This window comes from Argiope bruennichi, chromosome 7 (assembly GCF_947563725.1).
Source record: "Argiope bruennichi chromosome 7, qqArgBrue1.1, whole genome shotgun sequence".
In the NCBI taxonomy this organism is placed as follows: Eukaryota; Metazoa; Arthropoda; class Arachnida; order Araneae; family Araneidae; genus Argiope; species Argiope bruennichi.
Window position 1 is genome coordinate 18,518,652 of NC_079157.1, and position 27,026 is coordinate 18,545,677.

The following is a 27,026-nucleotide window of genomic DNA, read 5'->3' on the forward strand; positions in this document are numbered from 1 at the left end:
TACAAATATCAAATTTGGTATGGAATTTCGTGGCTAAAAATGTTATCTTTGTCTCATTTTTGTTTCAATCGGTTGAGAAAATGCGTCTAAAATAGAATTCTACTTTCGGTTGCTATTAACAGTATGCTAGGGATAATCGCCAAAAAACTCGCCAAGGATCACACTACAGATTCAGTAAAAATTCTAAATTCACGCCAGCAGTTAATATTTTGCAAATATTGGAATCCAATACCATGTAAGGCGTTCTCTGGAATAACACCTTTATTAGAGAGTATACGAAAAATCTTGGGCAGAACATTCCCGCTGGTTGTTCTAAGCATCCTGTACATGAGAATTTTTATGCTTCATAATATCTTTAAAAAAAAAACATTGAATATTTTCTGGACTTTCTATTTTTCGACTGATTTGAACCGAAATTTGGCACAGACCCACAATTTTAGTAAAAAAAAGAAGAAAATCACGTATGAAATTCCATTTATTTAAATCGCTACATTTTGGGATTATTGTGTTTACATGCATGCAGAAATATAGACAGACAGATGATCTATCACTTGACGGATTTGAGTCAAAATTTGATACAGATTTATACTTTAAACGCTCAATCTGTGTAGTAAATTTTATCTATATGGCTTTTTGCGTTTTGTTATTATCGTGTTTACTTGCTCTTGGGCAAATAGACAGACTGACCTTAAAATTTGAAAGAAGTTTACAAGTTTGGTGTAAAAACAACACATTAAATTTTATTTGTTGATCTCAATATGTCTTGAGAATTATCGTGTTCATTAGGGAACAGACATGCTTCCCATCAGCGGGAGTGTCCTTCCCGTGAAACTGATTCCTTGATGATGATGATGTCGTGTCCGCGTTACCACGGAAAGGTGGTGCAGTAGCTTCTGAAGGTAAAGACCCCTGAGCACCCGAGGGCAGAAGTCTGACTTCTGGCTCATATGAAGATGAAACTAACACATTCGCTTGCACAACCCCTTTTTACAGGGGGCGCATTCACACAGAGAACACAGATGAAGAATAATCATGTCCAAACCGGGATTCGAACGCGGGGCGCCCAGATGAAGGGGAAGATGCGCTACCCCTATACAAGGACTCCGGCTGATTCCTTGATAAGATCGCGAATTCCTTGCATGGCATTAATGTAGGATAATTAAGAAATATACTTTGGACCGAATCTAACATTTTTAATGAATTTATTGCGAGAATAAGCATTTTCGATGTATTTTCGTCGGCTGGTTATCATGAAAATTCGGCATGTAACTACAGGTTTAGTCATAAGATAACATACTAAATTTTCTTTTCTTTTAAGTCATTGCGTTGATGAGTTACTGCATTACATCCATACGAAATACAAACCGACAGGCAACCAACCCTTTGCTGATTTGGTTCAAAATTTTATAAGAATCTGCATTTTATATACCAAACCTTGCAACACATTTTATCTATCTAATTCTTTGCGTTTTAGAATTATCAAGTTCACTTGTAATCAGACAGACAGACAGACATACTGTGAATGGATTTCATTCACAATGATAGAAATCTACATATTTGGTTACAGTTTGTTGTACAAAATTTCAACCGACCAGCTCAATGCGTTTTTTTATTTATCTAGTTCACAGACAGACATGCTGCCAAAAATGTATGTTCTGAACTCAAGAAGTTCTGAAACATGATTCGAAATTTGGGAATTTTGTTGACAATTACAATACTTCCTCTACACTTCGTATACAAAATCATAATTTTTTTAGGCGAGGAAGGGTGGCTGGGTGGGATCTAAAACTTCATGATTAAAATTCCCAAGCAGCAAAAGATCGTTGGCCAACCATTGGCCAAGCATCGCCCCACGGAACGAGCGAGATTGGGGCGAGATCGTAGGCGATCTCGCCCCGACATTGGTCATGTCCCCCGGCGGTTCGCCGCGCAATGGTCGCCCCGACTTGTTTTCGACGAATTTGCCGATCCTTTGGCGACTTGTTATTATTACGGGCGACGTTATACCACGCATTTCGCGACCTGTTTTATCAATGGGCGACCCAATACCAATCATTTCCCGATGTGTTTTAACAATCGGCGACCCAATACCAATCATTTCCCGATGTGTTTTAACAATCGGTGACCCAATACCAATCATTTCCCGATGTGTTTTAACAATCGGCGACCCACTACCAATCATTTCCCGATGTGTTTTAACTATCGGCGACCAATACCAATCATTTCCCCATGTGTTTTAGCAATGGGCGACGCAATACCAATCATTTCGCGACCTGTTTTATCAATGGGCGACCCAATACCAATCATTTCCCGATGTGTTTTAACAATCGGCGACCCAATACCAATCATTTCCCCATGTGTTTTAACAATCGGCGACCCAATGCCAATAATTTCCCCATGTGTTTTAGCAATGGGCGACCCAATACCAATCATTTCCCCATGTATTTTAGCAATGGGCAACCAAATGCCAATCAATAGGCAATTTATTTCTGAACACTTGCTGGTGTCAAATTGAAATATTAGTTTAATGGTTATTCAAATTTCTCAAACTCTAGAAACTAGTGTCATAATATTTAAAACTATCATACTTTCAAAATTTTGCCTGAAATACATACTTTCAAAAGCCTGAAAATACGAGATATTTTGAATAGTTTACTTTTCTTTTTTACCTATTAATAATAGTGTTTGTTATTTATTTTGATAAATTTAAAATTTCATAAAATACTTGTTTTCGATAAAAATTCATGGAAAATGTCATTCTAACAATTCTTCCAACTTTTTTAAAACTATTATTATAGCATAGATTTTACCACAATTTTACCCTATAAAATGTTTAAATAACATTTTTTTACTGCTCTTTAAAAAAATAAATGTTAAAATTATCTGAAATAATTTTAAATTTGATCCCCTGAATATATCCCCTACATATAAGATTTATTTCCTTCATTGATATTTCCTATTTATTTTCATTGTTTAATGCATGGGAAGAAATGTTAACATAATCATAGTTTCAATTATATAATTAATCAGTATGATTTTAACTGATATTAGAAATTTAAAAGTAGATGTATTATATATATTGCCTATATCATTTGTTTTTAAAAGCTATTTTATAAAAATTCGAAACAGAAAAATATATAATTCCTATTAAAAATATATATATATATATATATATATTTTTTACTATACACACTTTTATATTGCTTAATGTGAGCAATAAACAAATAATTCCTAAAGAATAATGAATAAAACACAAATTCCTATTTTAACACCCTAAAATTTAATGCATTGGTTAAAAATAGTTTCAAACTCTAAATTATATAATTCCTATTATATGTTTCTTCAATAGAAAATATTTTACAAGCACAAATTAATAAGTTACTTCAAATTTCTAATATTTTCATAATTTATGTTTAGTGAGGTTTAGATTCGTAGCAAAATAACAAAATTTGATCAATGTTAAACCCTGAATATTTCACAAATATGTTTCATAAAAATTCCATATACAAAAATGTAACGCTTCTTTCAATTTTACTGATTCTATTTACTATTGATTTTACAAAATTACTTCATGAAGAAATTTTATACCTCATTATAAATTTTAGTGTTAGCTAATGTCCAATAGATAACATTTTACAAGCACAAAATAATAATTTACTTCAAATTTCTAATATTTTTTTTTATTATCTATGATTAGTTTGGTTTTATGGCACAAGAATTAAATTTGATCTTTGATTAACACTGAATATTTCTCAAAAATTCCATACACAAAAATGCAGCACTTCTTTCAATTCTACAAAATTCCTTATATTTACTATTAACATGTAAAGTTTCTTCAAGTTGTAGAAATTTTACACCTCATTATAAATGTTAGTGTTAGCTAATATTCAATAAACAACAATTTACAAGCACAAACTTACTTCTTATTTAATAACTTACTTCAAATTTCTAATATTTTCATAATTTATGTTTAGTGAGGTTTAGATATGTGGCAAAATAACCAAATTTGATCTATGATTAACTCTGAATATTTGAAAAATATGTTTCACAAAAATTCCATGCACAAAAATACAACACTTCTTTCACTTATACGAAATCTTATTATTAACTTACAAAGTTACTTTATTATTATTAACTTACAAAGTTACTTTATGGTGTAGAAATTTTATACCCTATTACAAATGTTAGTGTTAGCTAATGTCCAATTGATAACATTTTACAAGCACAAATTAACAATTTACTTCAAATTTCTAATTTTTTTTAAAATCTATGATTAGTTTGGTTTTGTTTCATGGCACAAGAACCAAATTTGATCTATGATTAACTCTGAATATTTTACAAAAACTCCATACCTAAAAATGTAAACACTACTTTCAATTATACAAAATTTCTTTAGACAAATATTTTTTTAATTATTATTTTCCCCTCTTTATTTTTAGGAGAAAAGAAAAACAACTATGCAAAACAATTTATTTACAAAGACCTTCATTAAATAATATTTTAGAAATACAAAGTAAAATAATAATTTACTTGAAATTTTTTACTGAATTTTCTGTAATGACTTATTCACCCAAGCAAAATCCTGAAACTATGACTTATAATTTAGAAGAATAAATAATATTGACACAAAGTAATTTATAAAAAATTTATTTAAACTTTATTTATTATGTAATACTTGAAGAGTTTGAAATTTCTAAAAATCCACACACATTTATATAAATATTCTATATATGTATAACTGAATCTTCAGCTACATATAAAAAATTATACATTTATTTATACATTTCATTTTTCCTTTTTGCTGAACCTAGAAAATAATTATAATAGTAATTGAGATTTCATTTCATTTAAAAATACAAATAAAACATTTGTTGACAAGTGGAGATGAGTAATTAACAAGCAAAAGTCTTATAGAACTTCATAAGCATAATATTTTTGTTCTGATACTGGACTGTGCAAGCAAACTTTATAATAATGTTTAGGATAATAAAGAAAAAAAAAACTCAAACTAATGGGAGTAAAATTTATGTTACTGTTATAGGAAATGCAAAATACTTTGAAACTATTCATATAAGAGAACTCAAAAGTGCCTGCATAATCTCAAGTTTTAAAGATTTTTTTTTTTTTTGAAGTTTAAAATAAATACATTCTGCTAAACTTTTTTTTAGCCTCATGTCAAAATAAAAATAATTACACAAATGTTATTTCAATACCAAAATATAAAAATGTTATTTAATACTTTATTAAAATTCTTTCATAGAAAAATTGTAAATGAAAAGGAAAATTAACTAAGCTAAATAGGATTAAAATCACTTGAATTGTCAGTCTGAAAAAATAATGAGGTTGCCATTAAAAAAATTTATTCAAATTATATAGAAAAATAAAATTTGTACAAAACAAAATTTATGCCTTTCTAATAATGGCAAATAAGTTTTCAGATAAAAAAATCAGAAATTAAAATTTACCTACTTGTCATTCAAGCCTATCACATTGCAACATTTTGAAGTTTTACTACATTTTTCACGAAAAGACATTACATATTTTGGCACTTAAACACATACATCTGATAAATATCCTTGATTGCTTCCACTGCTCTGAGTAATTGCAACTGACCAGAGAGAAATTTTGTGATTTGGAATATCTTCAATTCTAAACAAGTTCTTAGGATATAAAGTGAATTGGGACATATAATTGTTTTAAATTTCCTTCTGATGTTCCAAGTAGGTAGAAACCATACTCCATCACATTAATTATAACTTCCAATATTTTGCTCTTTCTTGAAGTCAGGAATAGAAACTTGCACAGTAGTTTCCAAAAAAATAGTGAGAAATTTTTTTTTTGTTTATATTTATAGATCAATTTTAAAATTTATTTTATCTTTAATTGCATTTTCAGTTTTGAAACAAAGGTTGCACAAAATTTTTATTTCATTGAATGAGAGATGTATTTCATACTTTGCCAGGTTGTCATTTGGCATTCTATAGAATGCTTAGAAAATGTATGAAATACAAATTGTTTCATACATTACTGGCTTGTTTTAGGCATTATATACAATGCTTGGCCATTCTATAGAATACTGGATTTCATATTTTGCTGGTAATACATATAAAGAATTATACATATACTTTTCTTCAAGTTCACTCTTCTTTTTCCAGATTTGATGAACCTAAAAAACATATTCCTTAATTTGAATAATGATTGAGCTTTCACTTCTTTTAAAAGTACAAATAAAATATTTGTTGACAATTGGAGATATGTAATTAAGGAGTAAAATAGATATATAGAACTTCATAAGCTTGATAATGTTTCCAATCTGATAATGAACTATATAGGTAAATATTATAATAATGTTTAGGACAATAGAGAAAAATAGTATAAACTAATGGGTGTAAAATTTATGTTACTATTTTATGAAAGGTGAAATAATTATAAACTATTCACATAACAGTATTCAAATATAACTACATAATTGCAAGTTTTAAAGATTTTTTTTTTTTTTTTTGAAATTTACAATAAATATATTCTGCTAATCTATTTTTTTAGCTTTATGTCGAAATAAAAATAATAACACAAATGTTATTGCAAAACCAAAACATAAGAACGTAATTTAATATTTTTTTTAAAACTTTTTTCATTAGAAATTGTTGTTAACAAAAGGAAAGGCATTGTAAATGAAATGGAAAAATATCGGCAATAATTTAAGAACAGACACACACAAAAAAAAGATAGGAAATAAAATCACTTGAAAAGAATACAAACAAGAAAAGAAATGATAATCGTAGCTTACGCCTAACGCTAATAATATCACGTGCAACTCCATGTTAAGCAACGAGTTCGAACGGCTTCAACAAAAATAATCTTTTTTATTCACTATTTAGAATAAATAATATATTATTTACAAATATATAATAATAAAAACTTTACACTTACCAAGTTTCTTGAAATGACAGTATGCGTTGCTGGTTGAATTTCAAAATCCAAAACACGCCAGGTGATTCATGGGAAATTTCTAAAATATGTTCGCATAGCGCCACCTAGGAAAAGCAATTTTCCCGACATCGAGGCGACTATGGGCCGATTGCTTTGAGCCGGTCTTTTTCACTAAGTCGCCGTAGGAGTTCGCCCCGAAGAAAAAGCGATCTTCAGAGGCGACAGAAAAAAATATGGTCAAAATCCGATGTCGCGCCAATGCAAAGGTCACATTGGCAAAATACGGGCGGCGTATATCAGATGGCTGCGATGCTTGGCCAATCGTTTAGCGACATCTCTTGCTGCTTGGGGTTTTTGTATCTTATATTTTGTATACGAGAAACTGAAAATAAAAGAATAAATTTTCTATGCCTAATCTCTTCTTTATGGAATTAATGATTTTCGGAATTTTGTCCGTTGTTGAGAAGGTGCGTCAAGAGTCGATCCGAATGTGCTGAGTTATTTGGATGCAATTCTACCGCTAGGATGGATGTTTATTTATAGAAACATATTATTTTCCTAATTTTTCTTTATTCTTGGAGTTGATACTAATTTTTTCTTTATTGTTTGGATAATTCTTTTGGTACTCAATATCATCTACATTTTTTTTTATATTTCTCTGAAAATGTTTTTCTACTGAGAATTTGGTCTTCTCTCTCTCTCTCTACTTGACATTTTTGGACTCTGGCTTAAATTTCAGTATTTGGTACATGTTGATTTTTATAGAAAAGTGACGAAAATGTCTTTCTTTGATGAATTTTTTTTTATTCATCCTCAGAAATATAGGTAATCTATGTTAATAAGATGCTGCTGCTTATTTATCATCATTTTGATATTACATTATCTTTAAGCTTTTAGGGGCATTATGATGCAATAAATAAATAACTAGTGGGGCCTCCTCTGGACTTAAACGTATACCAGCACAATATGTATGTTCGTTGCTTTGCCATTACAATAAAGAAAACTATTTATGAATTTTCGGAGTTTTCCATTCCATAGACTACGGTAAAAATTCGATATGTATCTTTATTTGCTTATTTAAGTCATTGCCTTTTCGTGTTATTTCGGTCACATACTCGGAAAATTTACAGACCAACAGATGGTAAATTATTTCATGAAATAGGACTGTCTTTGATAATTTGGTTATTTAATTTAATAGAATCTATATTTGTAAGGATAAATCCTTATGCTTAATTTCGTCAACTTGTCCTATATTGAATTATATTGGAGAGCAGATTGGGGCAGAGTTTCCACTAATTATTTCGTCCAGAATTTGATAGATGCCTGCGAATTTGGTGAAAAGGCCTCATACCAAATTTCAACCATTTGCTTGTTGCATTTTTGAATTATCTTATTCATAGACCTACCATAACACAGACACAATTCTAAAAAGGTTTGAAATGTAGAAATTTGTCGAAATCTCAAGAAAACATTATTCTAGCATAAGGCGTTCAAATTCTTCAAAGCAGGCAACTAATTCTTTAGCACTTTTTAAATATAATTTTTGTCTTCTGTTCCAAATCAAAAGGATGAGGTCGGCTCTCTATTAACCTCTATGTAGTTCCAAAATGAAGAATTAATATTTTGAATGTACTATAATGTGCCCATGGTCTTTTTTTTTCAACCTTTTGCGTCAAAGATCACTGATCTTTATAGTATAAAAATATTTAATATTTGAGTCATTTATTTTTTCCCGAAATATGCTAGGAGTAAAATATGAAAAGATGAACAAATGTGTCTTAACTTGGCGATTACTGGCGCCGTGTAACAGAAAAGTATGCAAAATAAAGAGGATATGGGAAGGCAGTTTAAAAAATGGAATATCGATGCAGATATTTTTCTATTATTTGATATCGTCTAAAAATTGCGAAGACAGTTAAACATTATCACTAACAAACATCAAGTCAACTGGCATTAATTAGTGGAAAAGTATCCTAGTGAATGATTCTGATTAAAAATGTATACTGAATTCAGGGAAGATAATGGAACTGAAATTTTGAAGTCATAAATGTTATGAATATGCTCTACAAATATTGTTTTTAAATAACATAATTTTTTAATAAATATAAATTTGAATTTTTTGAACTTAGCTTCATTTTACAGTAAAATGAATTGGGTTAGTGTCGTTTCCGTTTGACCGATTACGTCTAAAATTTAACTCAGATCTTCAATTTATCAAATTTCATTTATTTGGATTTGAAACGCTTTTGAAATTTTGCATTTTTACAAATAGTCTCTTTCTCATTTCTGATACCTGTTTCAAAGATTTTTGTAAAATTGTTTTGGAGATATGCAATTTTCATAATAAAATAATGTATCAAATTTTACTTATTTTGTCATTACATTCTAAAGTTGTTGTGTTCGCATGTGCGTGGAAAGACAGACAGTTCAAAGGGATTTTCTCCAATTCAAGGAAGTGGAGACTTATTGAAATCTCATGGTCTAACTTTTTTTAATAAAAAAAAAAGAAATGTTTGGTGCTTGTCATAATATTGGTAAAAAAAAAATCTCTAAATTGTCCGGAATATTTTTTAAGTCAATTAAAACTGAAACTTTTTTTTTGTTACTCCAGTTAATGCAAAATTTTTATTACAACCAGAGTAACAACACTTTTCGACAATATTTAAAAGATTGCTTGAGTGGAATTTTTGGTTTACAGACAAATTAATCTATAAGTGTTTCAAAACTACTCTCACAAATAAATCCTTTTAATGCGTGAATTAAAAACCCAAATTAAATTAAAATCCATTCAAAGTAATTGCCCTTTAAATGAAAAAAAATGGAAAACCCATCTGAATGCTTAAAATAAATAATTTTGAAACAGTTTTTAGTCGTAATATTCAAATAATAACAATAATCTCATTTTCAATTAACAGTTTAATTTAAAATGAAAATTTTCAGGAATTTGTCAAAGCATTAATTCATATTATCTCGTAAAATAGTTATAAATTAGTTAGCAAAATAAATACGTTATTATTTCAAATTAATAATATAATATATAATGCAAAAATATTTTGGCAGATTGTTTTATAGAATATATTTCTGGGAATTAAATTTATAAACATTTCATTTATAATGAGCATAAGTTTAAACCAATAGGAGTTATCTCCCCAAAACTTGCATGCATACTCTCTAAAAAAATATAATAAAATAACTCTTTGTGGGGTATTACCATACCATAGTTACGAAATATAAACAAATCTGTTTTTCTACGGTCCTTTTTATGGAATTGTTTAGGCAGTATAACATTCTCGTAATGTTTTCTGACAGCATTCATATGTACACAAATACAGTGTATATGGTATACAATGTATCCACATACCACATGAACTAATTCTAATATTCCAAAATAAAATAAAAAAATATATTCCAAAAATAAATCAACTTTAATATCTTCATGTGATGAAATGATTTTGAACCAGTTCATCCTAAGAAGATGGGTGTTTGGAATTACGACGAGTAGTGAGTTTTAAAAATTTCCTCATGTTTAAAATGTGAAATTATATTTTTAGAAAAATGTTCCAATCTGTAATTTGATTATTGATTTCATATTTCATTTGGAAAGCATTTTCTCAGTTTTTCTTAAACATATTTTTTTAAGGTGAGACTTTATTATGCGGCCCCCCTTCACAGCATAAAATTTTTTCTTATTGTAAAAATTATTTATTATAGCTATTTATGAAATTTTGGAATATGTTTTGTGCGATTTCTTTTATGCGGTCCCTATCTACTGCAAAAAAATAGCTTAGACTGTATTAGCCTTTGGCGGGAATTTAGCATTTTCACTGAATCTATCGTCTGATCTTCGACGAGGTTTTTGGCGATTAATCCCTGGCATGTTATTAATAGTATCCGAAAATAGAATTTCTGTTTTAGATGCGTTTTTCCCAACCAATTGACACAAAAATTGGACATAGAGATATACATGTAAATACAAGATCACACACCAAATTCAATATTGTGGGAAAAGGCAACGACCAGCATTAATATGTGAAATATATTTATTAAGATTAAAGGAGAAAAGATAAAACATTACTACATAGAACATAAAAGATACATGAGCGTGAGCTGCACGTCTTGCAGTCTCACTGCCCAACTCTCGTCTGCCAATAATGGCGGGAAAGCATTACGTGATTAATGAAGTGACGCAACATGGCCAACATGGCGCCATACAGGATACGAGATCTGTCAGCGCTTCCCACAATATATTTAATTGAATTGAATTTTTTATTATTACGTTTACATGTTTTTGAAAGTACAGACTGACAGACGATCAACAACTTTTTGGATTTGGCTCATAATTTGATATGTGTCTACACTATAGCATTTAAATATGTGCATCGAATTTTATCTGTCTAATTTTCTACGTTTTATAATTATTGTATTAACTTCAAACTTCCCTCTGAACAAATTAACTTTATATTCGAACTGCCGGGGAGACAGAATTCCTCAGAACGGATTTTGCCAAAAACTTTACAAAAATCTGAAAATTTGGTGTTAAGATCGTGTACTAAATTTCATTCGTCTAGCTAAAGGCCTTTTTGAGTTATTTCTGTCACAGACAGACAAATAGAACACAGATTTTTTTTAAATAGGATTTTCGAATTCAGGGCGGTTTAAAACATAGAGAATTGTTGAAGTTCTCGAGGTTAGAGTTTTTTGACGATTATAATACTTTCTCTGTACTTCGTATATGAGAAAGTGAAAAAAATGTATGAATTATTATTATTATTATTATTATTGCTGAAAAAATCTCAGATTTTCCCCCCCAATGTGTAATGACTACTGGCACTTCTACTTTAACTACTAGTTTCGGATTTAGTGCGCGCGTAATGTGTGTTGGTAAGCATGGATAATTTACTCAATATAGGTGTTAGTGGTCATTAAATAACGTTTTGCTTTTTATTTTGGCTCATAACATTTGTTTTGACGTGACTTACACCATTATGTTATTTATCACTTTTGTTTAAAACTCTGTATTTGTTTTTGCTGTTAAATAATGTCTGTTACACCTCAAGAAATATTGCAAGTCAAAACTTTTTTGGAACAACGATTTGTTTCCACTTCATCTGAATGGATTGGAGCCTGCATTACATTTTTGAAAGAAGAGCATGTAAAAACTTTTTCTGTGTATATTAATATTATTTTATGAAACAATTTTGTTCAATCGAAATTATTAATATATAAATGTATATTTCAGAACCAGACTCTCTCCTTGCAAAATTTAAAAGATTATGTGTATCAACAATGGCTTGATGCAGATTTGGAGGAAATTGGTGTTTCATCATTACCTCAAGAATTAGTTGGAGCCCAAAAAATTACTCTGAATGGTTGTTTTGCATTACAGGTTTGTTTTTTATAAATTAATTTTTATATTTGAAACAATTTAAATAAAATATGAATTTAATGCAAGAATTAACATTTCTCAGTTACTTGATAATAGAATTTAATTAGAAATTTAGTTATTTCAGGTAAAAAATCAGAGACTTTCCTCCCCCCCCCCCTTATGTAATGTATTTTCTTTGAACAAATTATGCATTTGTAGATGAAATTACTGGTATCACCAAAAAGTTGTGTAAGTCCCATTCTTCATCATATCATTGTCTATAAGAATAATTTAAAATAAAAATGTTCAGTATTTAGGAAGTAATTAGCAAATAATTTAAAGATAAATATAAACATTGAATCATTACAAATGTTCATTAATTTTTTTAAAATTATTTTTGAAGAATATGAGAGATAGGTGAGCTATTTAAGAATTGCCCTGCTTTGACCCTCTATATAAATATTTCTACAATGAAGAATTGAAGAGGTAGGTAAATAGATGCTTTTTAAATAGTTTTTTGGGGATCCTAAAAACAATATTTTTATATTACTTTTTAAAGCCCAAATCTATTGAATGAGACCAGAAGCCATAAAAAATAAATAGTAAACTTTGGTCACTGTATATTCTTGCTATGCTTTAGTGTATCTCTGTTGTTTTGTTAATTCAGAGATGCATGCATAAATTTTGAGATAAAAATTTACTAAATATCAGGGTCATACTGGAATGATCCTGCATTTCTAATATATTGCCAAAACTGCTGTTCCATCTCTTACTTAAAACATGCTATATTTAAGAAAACTTTTATGCTTCCTTATTCATCTCTTCCCTGAAAAGTGCCTTTCTTTAAAAAAAAAAAATTTTGTGCGTGTGTGTGGATATAACCAATTTTATAATTGTATAAGTACATTTAATAAAAATTGTATATTTTTGAAAACATTTTTTGATGATAAAAAACACTAAACACACCAAATCGAATATATCACTACAATAAATAATTTGAAAACTTTTTTCTTATTTGTTTTTGATTTAATCATAATTTTTAATCAGCCACAAAAGTATTATTCATTATTTTTTTTGTCTATATAGTATACTGTACCAGTCTAATTTTAAAATTTTATATTCATTTTTGCCTATATTCTTTGCTTGGGACAATCTTATCACGTACTTTTTATAATCCTGTAAATGCTTTTCACAGATTCTTAATGTGGCAGTAAACAAGATGAATTCAAAGGCCACCTATATTGAATGATATCATTAAAATTTTCTATTCCAAATTATGGTGTGGATGTGCTTGTGACCACTTTGTCACATCACGGAACTCCGAAACATCATGACATTGTCGTTGCGGTATATAAATGTATAAAACCAAGATTTATTTTGTCATTATTTCTCTACTGGTTTATTATTATTATTTTAATGATTTATTACATACACTTAAGTTTTTAAAAAATCATGAAGATGGTAACATGGAAGTTTTAACCGTTCAAAAGAATTAGCAAAAGGAAAAAGTATTAGAAGCTATGCAATATGTAACTACTTCATAAACTAACATCATATGAGGTCATAAGTCTTAGTTTCCCTCATGGAATATTTATTTCTGCTATATGTAAAATAATTATTATAATTAAGAATAATTTATTTTAATTGTATTATTTTTATCATATTCATTATTATTCATCTTTTTAGGTAGAAGGCATAAGAGATATTGGCCGGCCGGCATATTCTCAGTTGAAAGAATTGGATAAAGATGTTAATACAAATGCTGAATTTTCTGCTGCACCTGAACAAACTCTTCCTCTGGTATTTTCATTTCACAATCAGATTTGTTGCTGATCAGAAAGACGTCATTTTATTCATAATGTATTCTGCATAAAGCTAATTACATTAAAAATTTCCATCTTTACTATTAAATTAAATTTGTGTTTTAATTTGTTTGTTGTTATGTATATGAAAAATGTCTTTCAAGAATATTTTTAATAGTCTAAAAGCTGGAAGTAAAAAGATTTTATTTAAATCATCATTGCATTAAAATTATTTTTTTCTTTGCCTTAGTGGGAATCTAAACCTACCAGAATGTTGATGTTGAATTTGACAGATGGCTGTATCCATGTGCAGGGTATGGAATACAAACCTATTAATATTCTGTCTCCAAATTTACCACCTGGTACAAAGGTTAGTGATATTATAATGTTCAGTAGTTAGTAAAAATATTTATTTTTTTAATGAAATGCTTCAATTTATTGAAGCCTATTTTTTTAATTGTCTTAAAATAATGCTGAAAAAGTACTATGTTAAATTTTACCATTTCCTAGTTATAATAATTTTGCATTATTTTTATATTTCATAGATGTTGGTTTGTTGAATGTCAATATTGATATGTTATGAAATTTAAATAACTATTTTTTAAAATGTAACAATATAATTGAATTTGCATTTTCTTTTTTCACAAATTTTTTTGGAATTACTATTATTTTTTAACATTTGAAATGATGGTATTAATATTCTAACTGTAAAATTCTTATTTATTTTGTATAATCATATACATTGTATGTTCGTCTTGTTTTTCAATTAAGCTTATTTTTAAAAAGTTGGAATATGTAGTAAAAATTTGTACTTAGAAAGCCTGCAACCTAGTGAATTTCCACTAAATACTCTTTTATTGATATCCTCAATATGCCAACTCTTGGAAGTTATATCATTTTCCAATTTGTTCCAATTAGTTATTGGTTAGGCATTATAGGTAACAAAATAATCAGAGATTAAATAACTTTTTCAGAGATTGTTTTAATTCATTGTTTTGCTGGACTTACCAAGATTTGATTTTAGTTTAAAATTATATAAGTGTTTCTTAATTTTCTTGTGCTGTATGCATATTTTGCCAGAAAGTAATAAATATTTTGAAATGCAGCTTTCAAAGGTTTTAATAGCTATTAAATTTATGTCAAGAATCTATAGCAGTGTTACTTTCCACTTGATTTATCTTTTAAAACATAAATTCGTTTATCTTGTTATCATTTCTCATCAGAAAAAAAAAATGCTATCTCTATGTGGAAAATCTGTTAAAAATGTGAAAAGTAATTAATTAACACTTCAGAATGTAGGTTACTTATTTATTTTGATTTTAATAAATAAGTATTTTTCCTTTATAATAATATCACTTGACTCCTTGTTTTGAGTTTTTGCCTATTTCTTTTATTCGGAACAGTACCATTTGGCATTTTTAATTTTGACTTGAAAAATTTTCATTAATTTAATGCCATGATTATAACAGAATGCCAAATATATATATGATAATTTTGCATTCATAAGTAACATGTTTTTATAACTTTTATTTCATGTTTTTATAGGGATTTTAATGTAAAATAATTTTAGCATTAATATGTCCGATACCTTTGTAAAATCTATTTAAATAAATTATACTTGCAATATATTTGAAAATATGCAAGATTATGCCAATAATGTTTTTAATCCAATTTTCGACATGCAAACTGAAATGGAAAACGAATAAAGACTCACCGTAAAAAAATTTAATTCTCACTTAATGAAATTATTTAAAGTTTGTCTATAACTATAGTTGATTATTTTTTGAACAGACTTATCTCTAGTATTAGTTAATTTATAAATAGTCCCCATCCAAAAAAAGCATTCTAAAATTTCTTTAAGGTTTATTAATATTGAAGGCATACATAGTTTCATTCATAATATTGAACACTACATATTTCTTAATTTTTATGCTTCTTTTGAATAGGTTTTAATACGAGGGCCTGTTGATTGCAGGTTTGGAATCTTGTTGTTAACTTCAGACAAAATAAAAATCTTAGGTGGAGAAGTTGAAAGCAAATTAATTATGTTCTCAAGGAAGGCAATTTTAAGAGAAGCATTGTAAGTATATGTATAAAAATTTACAATGTGTATTTTTAGAGGAATTTTTTAATTTATTTAAGAATATTTAAAAAATTAAACTTTTTTATCTTGCTTGTAGATTTATTTTAAACAAAGATTTTTCATAAATCGTTTTGAAACTTTTTTTTCAGTGTTATTCTCTATGGAAAAAATAATTTTCTGTCTTCTGTGCTTAAACATTTATCAGAGAGAAAAAAACAGGGGAGAATTTGGGATTGAATTTATTTCAGAATTATCAGATCATTTTTTTTAACTTAAAAAAATAATCTGAAAATAATTGACTAATAAAGAGGTAACAGAATTTTTCTGTGGCTCCAATTATTTATTTCAGACAGCTCTATGCTGAATCTCTATTACTGGTATCAAAGATGAATATAAAAGGCACAAATAAAATATTCAAATGAGAAACAGAAGTTATATTTTCAAGGTATTTAAATTATTTTCCATTAGTGTTTATACATGAGTTACCCAGAAAATAAGTCCCTTCTAGATGAGGGAAGTGGAGTTCTTATGTGCATCCATTAGTTTAAACCACCTGGAAGACAAAGACATCATTGTTAGGGAAGACAGCAATGCATATTTTCCATGATAGGTTGTGATAATGCTTAAGAAAATGTATACTTATTCCCCATGTCAAGTCATCTCAGTCCAACTAGGTGACTACTTATTGAATATTTGAATGGCAGTGAATCTTTAATATCATTAAATGTTACAAATTCTATGAAAATTATATCAGACATTCCAAAAAACCGATGTGCCTTGTGATGCAAAGTTGTTTTCATCCATGACAGTGTTCATATTCATAAGGTGAATGCAAAGCTATAACGCCTTATAGAGTTTACCTGAGTAACATTTTCTAATCACCTTTAAAACCCAGGTTTTGCCCCATCTGATTTTCATCCCTTTTTTCAGCAAAAGTCTCATTTCTGACAAGAAGTTCCAGCATGATAGTGCATGAAATAAGCTGTTACACACACAAATGGGTTTCAGTTTGGAAGATACAATCCCTTGTTATAACAAGTATCTCTGCATGGATAAGATTTATTTTAAAATACTGTCTGATGCATGTTCCACAATGATAGAGTTTAACGCTAAATTACTTTGTTCTATTACATTTATTCTTTTGGAGTTTACTACCTAAATATCTTAATTATTAAAATTTGAACTATAAAATATCTTGCCTACCTTAAAAATATTCTTTAATTTCATTGCAGATTTCAATTTGTGTGTTTTTTTTTAACCACAATATTTTTTTTAGTTAAATTATGTGAAATTTAATAACATCTCTTTTAAACCTACTTTTCTCTCAAAGTTTTTATCATTGATAAATTCAATTATTTATCGATATTACCTAAATAATAAACTTTTTTTATCTAGACAGCTTCCTCCTGAAGTTGAATCAGAATCAGTGCCTAGTGATGATCTCTCTGATGCTGGTGGATCAAACAGTGTCGTGAATCAGCCGAATCCTTCAGCTTTCGCACCACATGGTCAATATGATTCTTTTCAGAATGATACAAATTCAACATTAAATATGCATTCTAATAATCTTGGTTCTGGAAATCAAAATCCAAGGAGAGATACAAGAAATAATCAAAACATCAATGATAGCAATAACTCCATTCGCAGAAAACAAACAACTCTCCCCTTTTCTAGACAGCAAAATAATTTTTCTTCAAGAAACAATGTTTCTGATTTGGAAAACATTGACAACTTGGAAGCTTTTGAAGAAGATGATGAATTTGAGCAAATTTTAGATTATGGAGCTCTTGATGAGATAGAGAAAGAAAGTCTGAATAAATCCAATGTATATCTGATTCTTATATTATTTTATCTGGGTATTTTGAAATATTGTTATTTGTTATATGTTATTTCTATTTTATGTTATATTTTAGGAAGATCAAATACCCAATGAAGAGCCTGATATTTGGGCTGAAGATGAAGATATGGTTCAAGACATGTTGGCATTTCAAGATGAAGATCCTGGATTCCAGTTTCCTTTTGCTGAATTATCTAATGAAAAAACTGATTCAAGTATGTATTTAAGTTATATAATTAAAAAAAAAATCTCTGAGAATGTTGTTGAAGAACATTTATTGAAATGAAAATGCTCTAATCAAATATGCAACAAAATATTTAAAAACAATGAATATTTTATCACTTTCCATAAGCAGTAATAATTTTGCTGTAAAATAGACAGTAATTTTCTTTTTGAGATGTAGATTCTTTTCCCCCCATTTCAAAAACATAACTTCTCAACCTCTGACTGCAAGAAGTAAATTTCAAATTGAAGTTTCATGTGAATTTGTATATTTGTTTACTTTCCTTTTGTACATGCAATCTGATGTAGTTTTTTGTCTAGGCAACTGCTTAGGATGGCAGAATCGAGGGAGGGAAGGAAGGCTACAGAATTGATTTACAAAATGTCAGCTTAGTTGCCTGATAAATAAATTTATAAAAAATAAAAATTTGAATTATAAAATATTAAACGATAACTGTATTTATATTGAGCTTTTAAAATTTTTGAGATATTTTAAAATTTCATTATTTATGATAAATGCATATTTTATAATATATTAAAATATTAATCATTCATTTTACTAACTGCGCTATATTCCATTTGGCAGGTCTTGTAAAAAAAAACAAAAAAAAAACTTAATATTATATTTGTTTGAAGTATATTATTTTTATTGCCTATTTTAATAAAACTAAACAATTTTATTTGTTGATAAATAAATCATTAAGTAAAGCAATTTAATTTTTCAAGAATTTTACTATTTTAATCATTTTTTCCCCTGATATACATAATAAGTAAATAAATAATAAATTTTTACAACATTACTAAAATAAAAAAAATAAGCTAAAACAGATTATTAACATGTTAAGTTAGAAATATGATGAAACTAAAAACTAAATTTATTATCTGTGAGTAATTTATGTCTAATTCCAAGGACTTCTTTTTTTTTTTAAAGCACTGAAACAAATAACCATTTTATAATAAAAAATCAGGCTTCTTATACCATATTAGATTTTAGTAAATAATGGGTAATAATATCTTGGGTGAATTTTCTTTAATCCACAATTTTGATTTGAAATAAATTTCAAATTTTTGCAAATAGTATTACAAACATCTGAAAAAATGGTTGAAAAGGAATTTCAGCAAAGTTTTAATGAATATGATTATTATGAAATAAAAACTTTGAGAAATAATGCAATTGTGATGTGTAAACAAAAAAAAAAAATCTTACTTTAGAATTCTTATATGCATTCAGAATTTTCGAATTTTTCTATCAAATCTTTTATCAAAGCTCTAAAAGGATTAGATAGACTTTCTTTAAAAAAATATTGAAATGTACATTTTTGGAATGGTGTTGAATTTTCATCATGTAAATATAATTTTTTAATAATAGAAATATGATCTTTATTTAAATATAAAAGTTTTGTGATTTATCTTTGTTTTTTTTTATAAGCATTTGTAGCAACATATTGTATGCCTCTGAAAATTAATTCTGTGTTTTATTATTCTTATTTTATGTACAAAATTATTTAGCATGATATTGTTTGGAGTTATAGTTGAATTTTCGATAAATATTTCCGAATTTTTGTTCATAAAATAAATATTTTCTTACAAATTGCAATGACTAATTTTTGTCTTTAAATACGATTATGTTTTTATTTCAGAAGTGGATGACAGCAAACCTTTCACTTATCTGTTCAAACCATTACAAAATCCATCATCTGACTGTACTGTGACGATCAAGGTGATATTTTTAATGCTTTTTTTTTTTTTAAATTTAACTTATGTTTTCTACATATTTAACAATCCTTTCATAATCTATTGTAAGATGCTGTTATTTATTCACACTTGAAGTATGGTGTGTTTATTCATCTTGATTTTTTTTAAATAAAAAAGTAAAACATTTTATTTGTTTTGGTTTATTATGTTTTTACATTCTTAAATTTTCTTTATCATATTTTCTTACATTTTGATCTGTGCATGTTACAAATCTGGGTAATTTAGAAATGTATAATAATGGTAATTTATTAACAAAGTTTCATATATTGTTTGTATCTAATAACTATAAATCTAAGATAATTTATGCACATCGCAATTTAATACATAAATGCAAAGTGATTTCATTAAATTATAATACAGAGAAAAAATTTCTAACCAAACTGGGCCAAGTTAACTATTTTAAGTGTCATTTTTATTTTTATTTTTTAAATGTTGAAATTGATTAGTTGAATCTAATGTTGATATAAAATTATGTTATTAAATTAAAAAATTCATTATTTAGTAAGAAATAAACATGTTTGTATTTTGAACAAACTTCTTTTTTCTGCTGAACTATTGCTTTATGATTTTATACTTTTGAACCAATGTTTCCATTATTTTGCAATTGCTCCTTTATAAATTTTACACTACACTGAAAGTTTTCTTTTTTTGGGGGGGGGGGTCACCAAATAAACTTGTGCATTTTCACGAAAATATCCAGAGTAATTGAAATTTATAAGGTCATATTTCATTCTGGATTTTAGATGCATGATGCTTGATTTTCATTGCAGTTTTTATATTTTGTCTTATAACTTCATATGGACTTCACTTTAAAATTGTTTAATTGTCATTTTCTGCTGAAATCATTTTTAGTTTCTGAATATTTTTTATTTAGTAAATTTCTTTTTATTAAGAGATTTATTTGTTTCTTTATCATGATCTTTATTTTTAAAAAAAACTGCTAATTTAATATTATAAAATTGGAAGTCAAATATTCTGTTTGCCATTGGTATTGTAATTTTCCTTGTAAAAAATATTATTTCATAAATATTTTATCTACCTATCTGTGACTGATTAATTATTATTGTACTTAAGGATAACTTTTGTGTTGTGCTACTGTAGTACCCATCTTTCATTGGATAAATTTAATTAATAATTCATTCTATTTTTATATAAAATTTTAATCATTTTTCAACAATCTAATACCATTTCTTTTTTACAATGCTTTGAGTATTTTATGAAATATATTTACTGATTAATGCCATTGTCTGCAAATCAGTTCCTTTTCTGGGTTCCAGTACTGTTTTGGTTATTTGTTTTGCGCAAAGATTTTAAACTTTTCATTAAATACCTTTCAGAAATATTATCTACACCATTATTTTCATAACATGATATTGGGAATATTTTTTCAATCATGAATCTTAGAACCCAAAACAACACTGAATTATTTTATATTCAAAATGTTTTCTTTATATTACTTGTAAGGATGATACTAAGGTAATTTCGATTAGAATTTAACTTGCGATTGCAGTTGGAAATCTAGATTTAATTCTTAGATGATATACTAGCCCAAAAAGAATACAAATAATGTGGGTTGAAAATTTAATTATCTCATAATTCTCTTATGCAGAAGAGAATAGAAGATAGAAAGAGAATTCAAACTAAGTGAATTAATTTAGCAGTTTATTTTTTTATGACTATGATTTCATAGAAGTTAGGACTGAAAAATATGTTTCAGTCCTTAAATTTATTGGTTGTTTTTTTTTAATTTTTAATTTTTTTTTTTTTAACCTAATCTTGTAAGACTTTGATGGAAAAAATCTCAACAGATGCATTCTTTCTATCCTTTTTTATCCTTGTTGTTCCAACTTTTATGAAATTTAGAAATGATGAAGGAGGACTAAAATTTTTGTTTTCTCTCAACTTCTGACAAAGAAATCTAAGTCCAACTTTATACCTCCAAATAGGAGTGTGTGTTTTTTTCTCTCATTTATGATTTTTTTATCAAATGGGGAAAATATAATTATTTAGAATTCATATTCATAGTGTAAGAAAATCTGTTTTATTATAAACCATGAACAATTTAAAGGGATATTACTTCTTAAATAATATCAATAATATTATCCACATTTGAAAAATTCATAACACAGCTAATAACCAGATATAATAAAATAATTTAATAATTTTCTTTGCTCTTTTTCTATGCCTACATCAAATTTAATCAGTTTTTTAACATTAATGAGAATATATTTTCTTAGGAACATTACAAATGAGAATAAATTACATATAATTGGAATAGTTTTCATAAACAAGTATTTTTCAACTGTCATATGAATTTATAAATATTTTTTTTAATAGAAGAACATAATGAGAAAGATTTTATTTTTGAGCAATTTTTAATCTCATTCATTTTTTTTATAGATGTGTATCATAATTTTTCTCGTATTAAAATAATTTCTTAATATGTGTCTTTCTATGTTCAGTTTGTTGAAAAATTAATGCTGAACAGAAATTTTTTTTAAAAATTGTTAGTCGAAAATTTTATTTATTTTGAATCAAAAATATAATAAGTGAATAATTTTATTTACTAAATAATTATTTATTCTAGGTAAACTAAAAAACGCTGTAAATACTAGTAGCTGAAATATATGCAAACTGATACAGAATGTGTTGTTATTATTTTGAAGAAAGTTTACTGAAGTATTTGCATTTATTTTTTTTCAGGGTTTTATTATAACTGTTTTGTCAAAGTTAGAATGTACTAGAGAAAAAGGATGGAGCCTAAGAGTAAAAATAAATGATGGAACAGCAACTTTGGATGTAAATATTCATGATAAGGTAAAAAAAGAAAATGCTAATGTGCATTGAATAAAATTATATTAAGTTAATCATAAAACTATATATTGCATACATCTTGTCCAAAAAAAAATTTCTGCTCTTTACTTTGTGAATTTGAGAAAGCAATATAAAAATTTGTTTAAATTGAAGTGTTTAATCTTTTTTAGTAAATAGTTAAGTTTTGTTAATTATTGTTCAATATTAAGTAAATGTGGATGTGAGTTGATAACATCTAAAAAATGTTTCTATCATATCAATTAGGATAATACTAAAAGAAAAAAATATATGGTTTAAAAAACTATTTGATATTTTACAGATAAAGTAATTATTTTGGAAAAAAAATATTTCATACCATATTTGCCATTTCTTTCATGTCTGCTTTCCCCTTTCTTACATATACACACTCTCACACTTAAAAAACTATAAATGGAGTACTACTAATGTTTGAATATTTAATATTAATACTTTTTTTTCTATTTCCCTCCCATTTGAAGAAAAATTGACTTATTAATTTTGAATATCAGTCAGTATTCAACATTCATAAAAAAAAAAAAAATCGCTTTAAGAGTACAGAAATACTGTGTGAATATGACAAAATAGAAACCATCTTACTTAGTAATATATACTCAGTTTAACGCTCATCAAATAGAGTGCTAATTTATGAATTAATAAATATAATCATTTAATTTTAAGATTTTTGTAGTAATTTGTGTATGGATTAGAGCTGTAAAATACATCAATAAATTTGAAAAATACCAGATGATTTGTATGTAATGTGTTTTCTGTTTTTATTTTAGGTTCTAGAAAATATTATTGGTATTTCAGCATCAGATGTGATTGTGAGTATTATTTAAATTAATTAAAATGTCATTTATTTTCTAATTATGAGCTTCTAAGTATAAATTTTTATTTATTTTGTAATTAGTGCTTTTAAAAATACTTTAGTAAAAGTACTTTTGTACTTTTTATATATTTTAGAATATTCAGTCGCCAACATACGAGAATCCGGGAAAAAGGAAGGAAGTCATGGAGGTATGGATACCATTTTTTTCTCACTTAATGAAATTATTTAATTAGTAAGAATAGTTTTAAAATTCTAAAATACCATATGCTTTTTTGTATATATGTTGTTTTCGAGTTAATGTAAAATTTTTTTTTTAATATTTCATTTAATGTATATACATATGTCTAATATTTCAGAAATTAGCTATTGAGACTCCATTAGAATTAGCATCTTGATAAATCTGCTGAATCCGAGCACATTAATTAAATGCTAATTTTCAAATTCATTCCAGTGGGTGACTTTTTAGTGTGAAAGTCAGTTTCAAAGTTTTCGTTAAAGTTTTTACAACTTTGAGATAAACTTATTCATTTATTCATATAAATTTGAGTTTGTGCATGTGTGTTTTCTGATGCTATTAATGCATATGTAATTAAAGTGTAAAAAATAATGCCATGTAATATTACCTGTTAACATGACATAAAACAGACACCTTTCTAAAGCTGATAAAAGGATAAATTATTATATTTGCTGTCATAAAATCGTGAATTTTCTTTTTACTTTTATTTTACTTGTATATTTTGAAACAGTTCCTACTACTTATTCATATAAAAATAAGTTACATGCCTGTGGGTTAATTGACACTCTGCAGCACAATGAACACATACACTAGCACACACACAATTAACATACAAGTCGTAGAGCTACCAGGTGTAGTTTAGAAAGTGAAAATTGCAGCTGGAAGTGAAATTTTTTTTTTCAAATATTAATTAAAAATGGAGTAAAATTTTGACATTTTCCTTGAATGATTTTGTTTTAAATAATATAGCACAAATATGATTTTTATATGACTTAAAAAAATGTATTTATACTAATTTAATTACTGTTAAATTTTTCTTCTAAATTTTTCCTTTCTCATATTTTTATTAATAGATTTCATTATTCAAATCATTATCAAGTTTCAAATATTTTAATTGTGTCAGTTTCTTCTTTTGTTGAAAGTTAACTATCTGAGCAGTTTACATGGAATTATATTATCAGGAAACTCAATATGTAATCTAAAATGGATTATCTAAACACTTAAGTTTTTAATGGCATTGTGATGTTATGGACTCTTTTATGAAATAAACTCCTATGTTGAGAAAATCATGAGCACCAAATTATGTATAAGGTATTTAATTGAAATTAATCAGCTAATATTCCTAGCAAACTAACTGGTCGTCAACAGTAAATAGTAATAAATACAACGATTTACTTCTTCACATAAACATGCTAGTTAAAATGTGCAGGATCCATTCAGTTCTTATTTTTTTCATACATTGTTTGAATCATAATACTCTTTTATTTATTTAGCTGCATTATGATTTTTCATTTTGGCAATTCTTAATATGATCTGAAAAAGTATATTCTATTTACCTGATTTTCTCAAAATTTATTTTGGTAAATACATAAAATAAATTTTAATGTTGATATGTAAAAATAATATATAAAACTTATACTGATTTTTTAAAAAAAAAAAAACAATAATTACTGTGTATTAAAATTGAATACCAATTTATTTTAGCTATTTTTTTTAATTCATATAATTTTTTTTTTTAATTTCAGGCCATTTCAAAGTGTAAAAAGACTCTTCAAAATTACAACTGCCTGATGGATGTGAAATTTACTCCTGGGTCCAAACCATGCCTTGTGAAGGCATATCCCATGAGTCCTCTACATGTTCAACAACTTCGTCAAAGAGTTGAATTTAGTTCCTAACTATGATGTTTATAATTTTTGTAAATAATTCATGTAAATAAAAATTTACATTTTCTGGTTTTTTAAATAAACATTTTGCGGTTACTTTTTTGAATTAAGGATTATGGTAGACTAATGACAATGTCTAGACATCACATTTGAATAGTTGCAAGTCTGCGTCTTGATTCCATCATCGAAATATTACAAGAGATAAAATTATAAATGGCTCATTGTATACTTGATAAGAAAATATCTTCTTCATCCATTATTAGAATTATTTTTTTATTTATATTCTGACGTGTTTTGGATTTTTTTGATGCAAGAGTTATCCTTGTGTAAATTGTATGGTACATATTCTTAAAAGATTGTGCATTGAGTCCAATAAAAAGTTTGTAAAACTTTTTCTCAAGTTATTTATTTATTTCTATTAGCTTGGAAGGGACATTCGAAACTGCTCAGAGCTGTAAACATGTATTCAAAACGAACTAATGTTGTCTTCCCGAAACTTTCTCGCATACTTTCCAAGAAAGGGGCTATCCCCTCCCCCTCTTCTATAAATCCGTGAACGCAATGATTGCTCTTTTATATTTAGGATCCTGCACATGAGAGTTTTGAGCTTCGTAGTTTAGCGAAGAAAACCAAAAATGTATTTTAAACAGCTTTTTGCCCATCCATTGAATCAAAATTTGACGAAAGACTATAATTTTAGTAACAAGATTGTACACGTTTCATTTATTTTAATCATTGACATTAGAACCGCGATAGCTTGGTGGTAAGGTTTCGGTCTCGGCACCGGAGAGTTTCAGGTTCGAGACCCGATTCTACTAAAGAACCATCGTGTAAGCGGGTCTGGTGCACATTAAATCCGTTGGGGTCAAATGTCCTGTGCTGGTTTGGTGTGGATGTTTGGGGATGGGATGCCAGCTCAGGTGTCGCTTTCGTCATCTGACCGCGGTTCAAAATTACTAAGTCTGTTGTTCTGTACTTTCAGAAACGTGAACGGGATCATTCAAAAACCCAGTGATTTAAATACTCAAGTTTGGTATAGGATTTTATGACTTCAAGTCTTGAACATCAAGAAAATTTGATGGATTTTCCTGTTTTAGATCATAGACACAAATATGTGATTTCTGTTTTATAGAAATAAAATAACACAGAAAGAAAACTTGTGAAAAATAATAAATAATGTCTGATATATGCACATCTATTTTGCAGGTTTCAACCAAATTTCTAATGGAATTCTTTTGAATAAAATAAGTATGGACCATAATGTGCATATATAGAAACAATTACTAAATATGCTTAAATTGAAATGGATAAAATGCATCGTTTTTATTTTCATTATTAAGGTGTATGTACACACTTGAAACTTCGAAAATCGTTCAAAATATCGAATATTTTTTTTATTACTTAATAATGTTCTCTAATCCTTTAGCTTTCAAACGATACCAAGATGTTGTCAATATTCGGAATATTTC

At 27.3% G+C, this 27,026-nt stretch overlaps 1 protein-coding gene across 2 annotated transcripts; it reads left to right on the forward strand.

Moving 5' to 3' along the window:
* Positions 1-11,796: 11,796 nt before the first annotated feature.
* LOC129975897 (recQ-mediated genome instability protein 1-like) lies at positions 11,797-25,841 on the forward strand. 2 transcript variants are annotated; one of them, XM_056089176.1, is made up of 12 exons: positions 11,797-12,082; positions 12,170-12,316; positions 13,982-14,095; positions 14,348-14,467; positions 16,044-16,177; positions 17,576-18,005; positions 18,094-18,232; positions 19,880-19,959; positions 22,698-22,811; positions 23,609-23,650; positions 23,790-23,843; positions 25,417-25,841. In XM_056089176.1, the coding sequence occupies exons 1-12, from the start codon at positions 11,969-11,971 to the stop codon at positions 25,567-25,569; spliced, it is 1,641 nt and encodes a 546-aa protein (XP_055945151.1). In that variant the 5' UTR covers positions 11,797-11,968; the 3' UTR covers positions 25,570-25,841. The 2 variants fall into 2 exon arrangements, with proteins under 2 accessions (XP_055945151.1, XP_055945152.1); XM_056089177.1 differs by lacking the exon at positions 25,417-25,841 and adding an exon at positions 24,012-24,079.
* The last annotated feature ends 1,185 nt before the right edge of the window (positions 25,842-27,026 follow it).

Bases quoted from the DNA above. Each gene is read 5' to 3' on its own strand.
- LOC129975897 (XM_056089176.1), top strand. From the start codon at position 11,969: ATGTCTGTTACACCTCAAGAAATATTGCAAGTCAAAACTTTTTTGGAA. The intron at 14,468-16,043 runs GTTAGTGATATT...TCTTTTGAATAG, and splicing joins ATTTACCACCTGGTACAAAG to GTTTTAATACGAGGGCCTGT. The intron at 18,006-18,093 runs GTATATCTGATT...GTTATATTTTAG, and splicing joins AAAGTCTGAATAAATCCAAT to GAAGATCAAATACCCAATGA.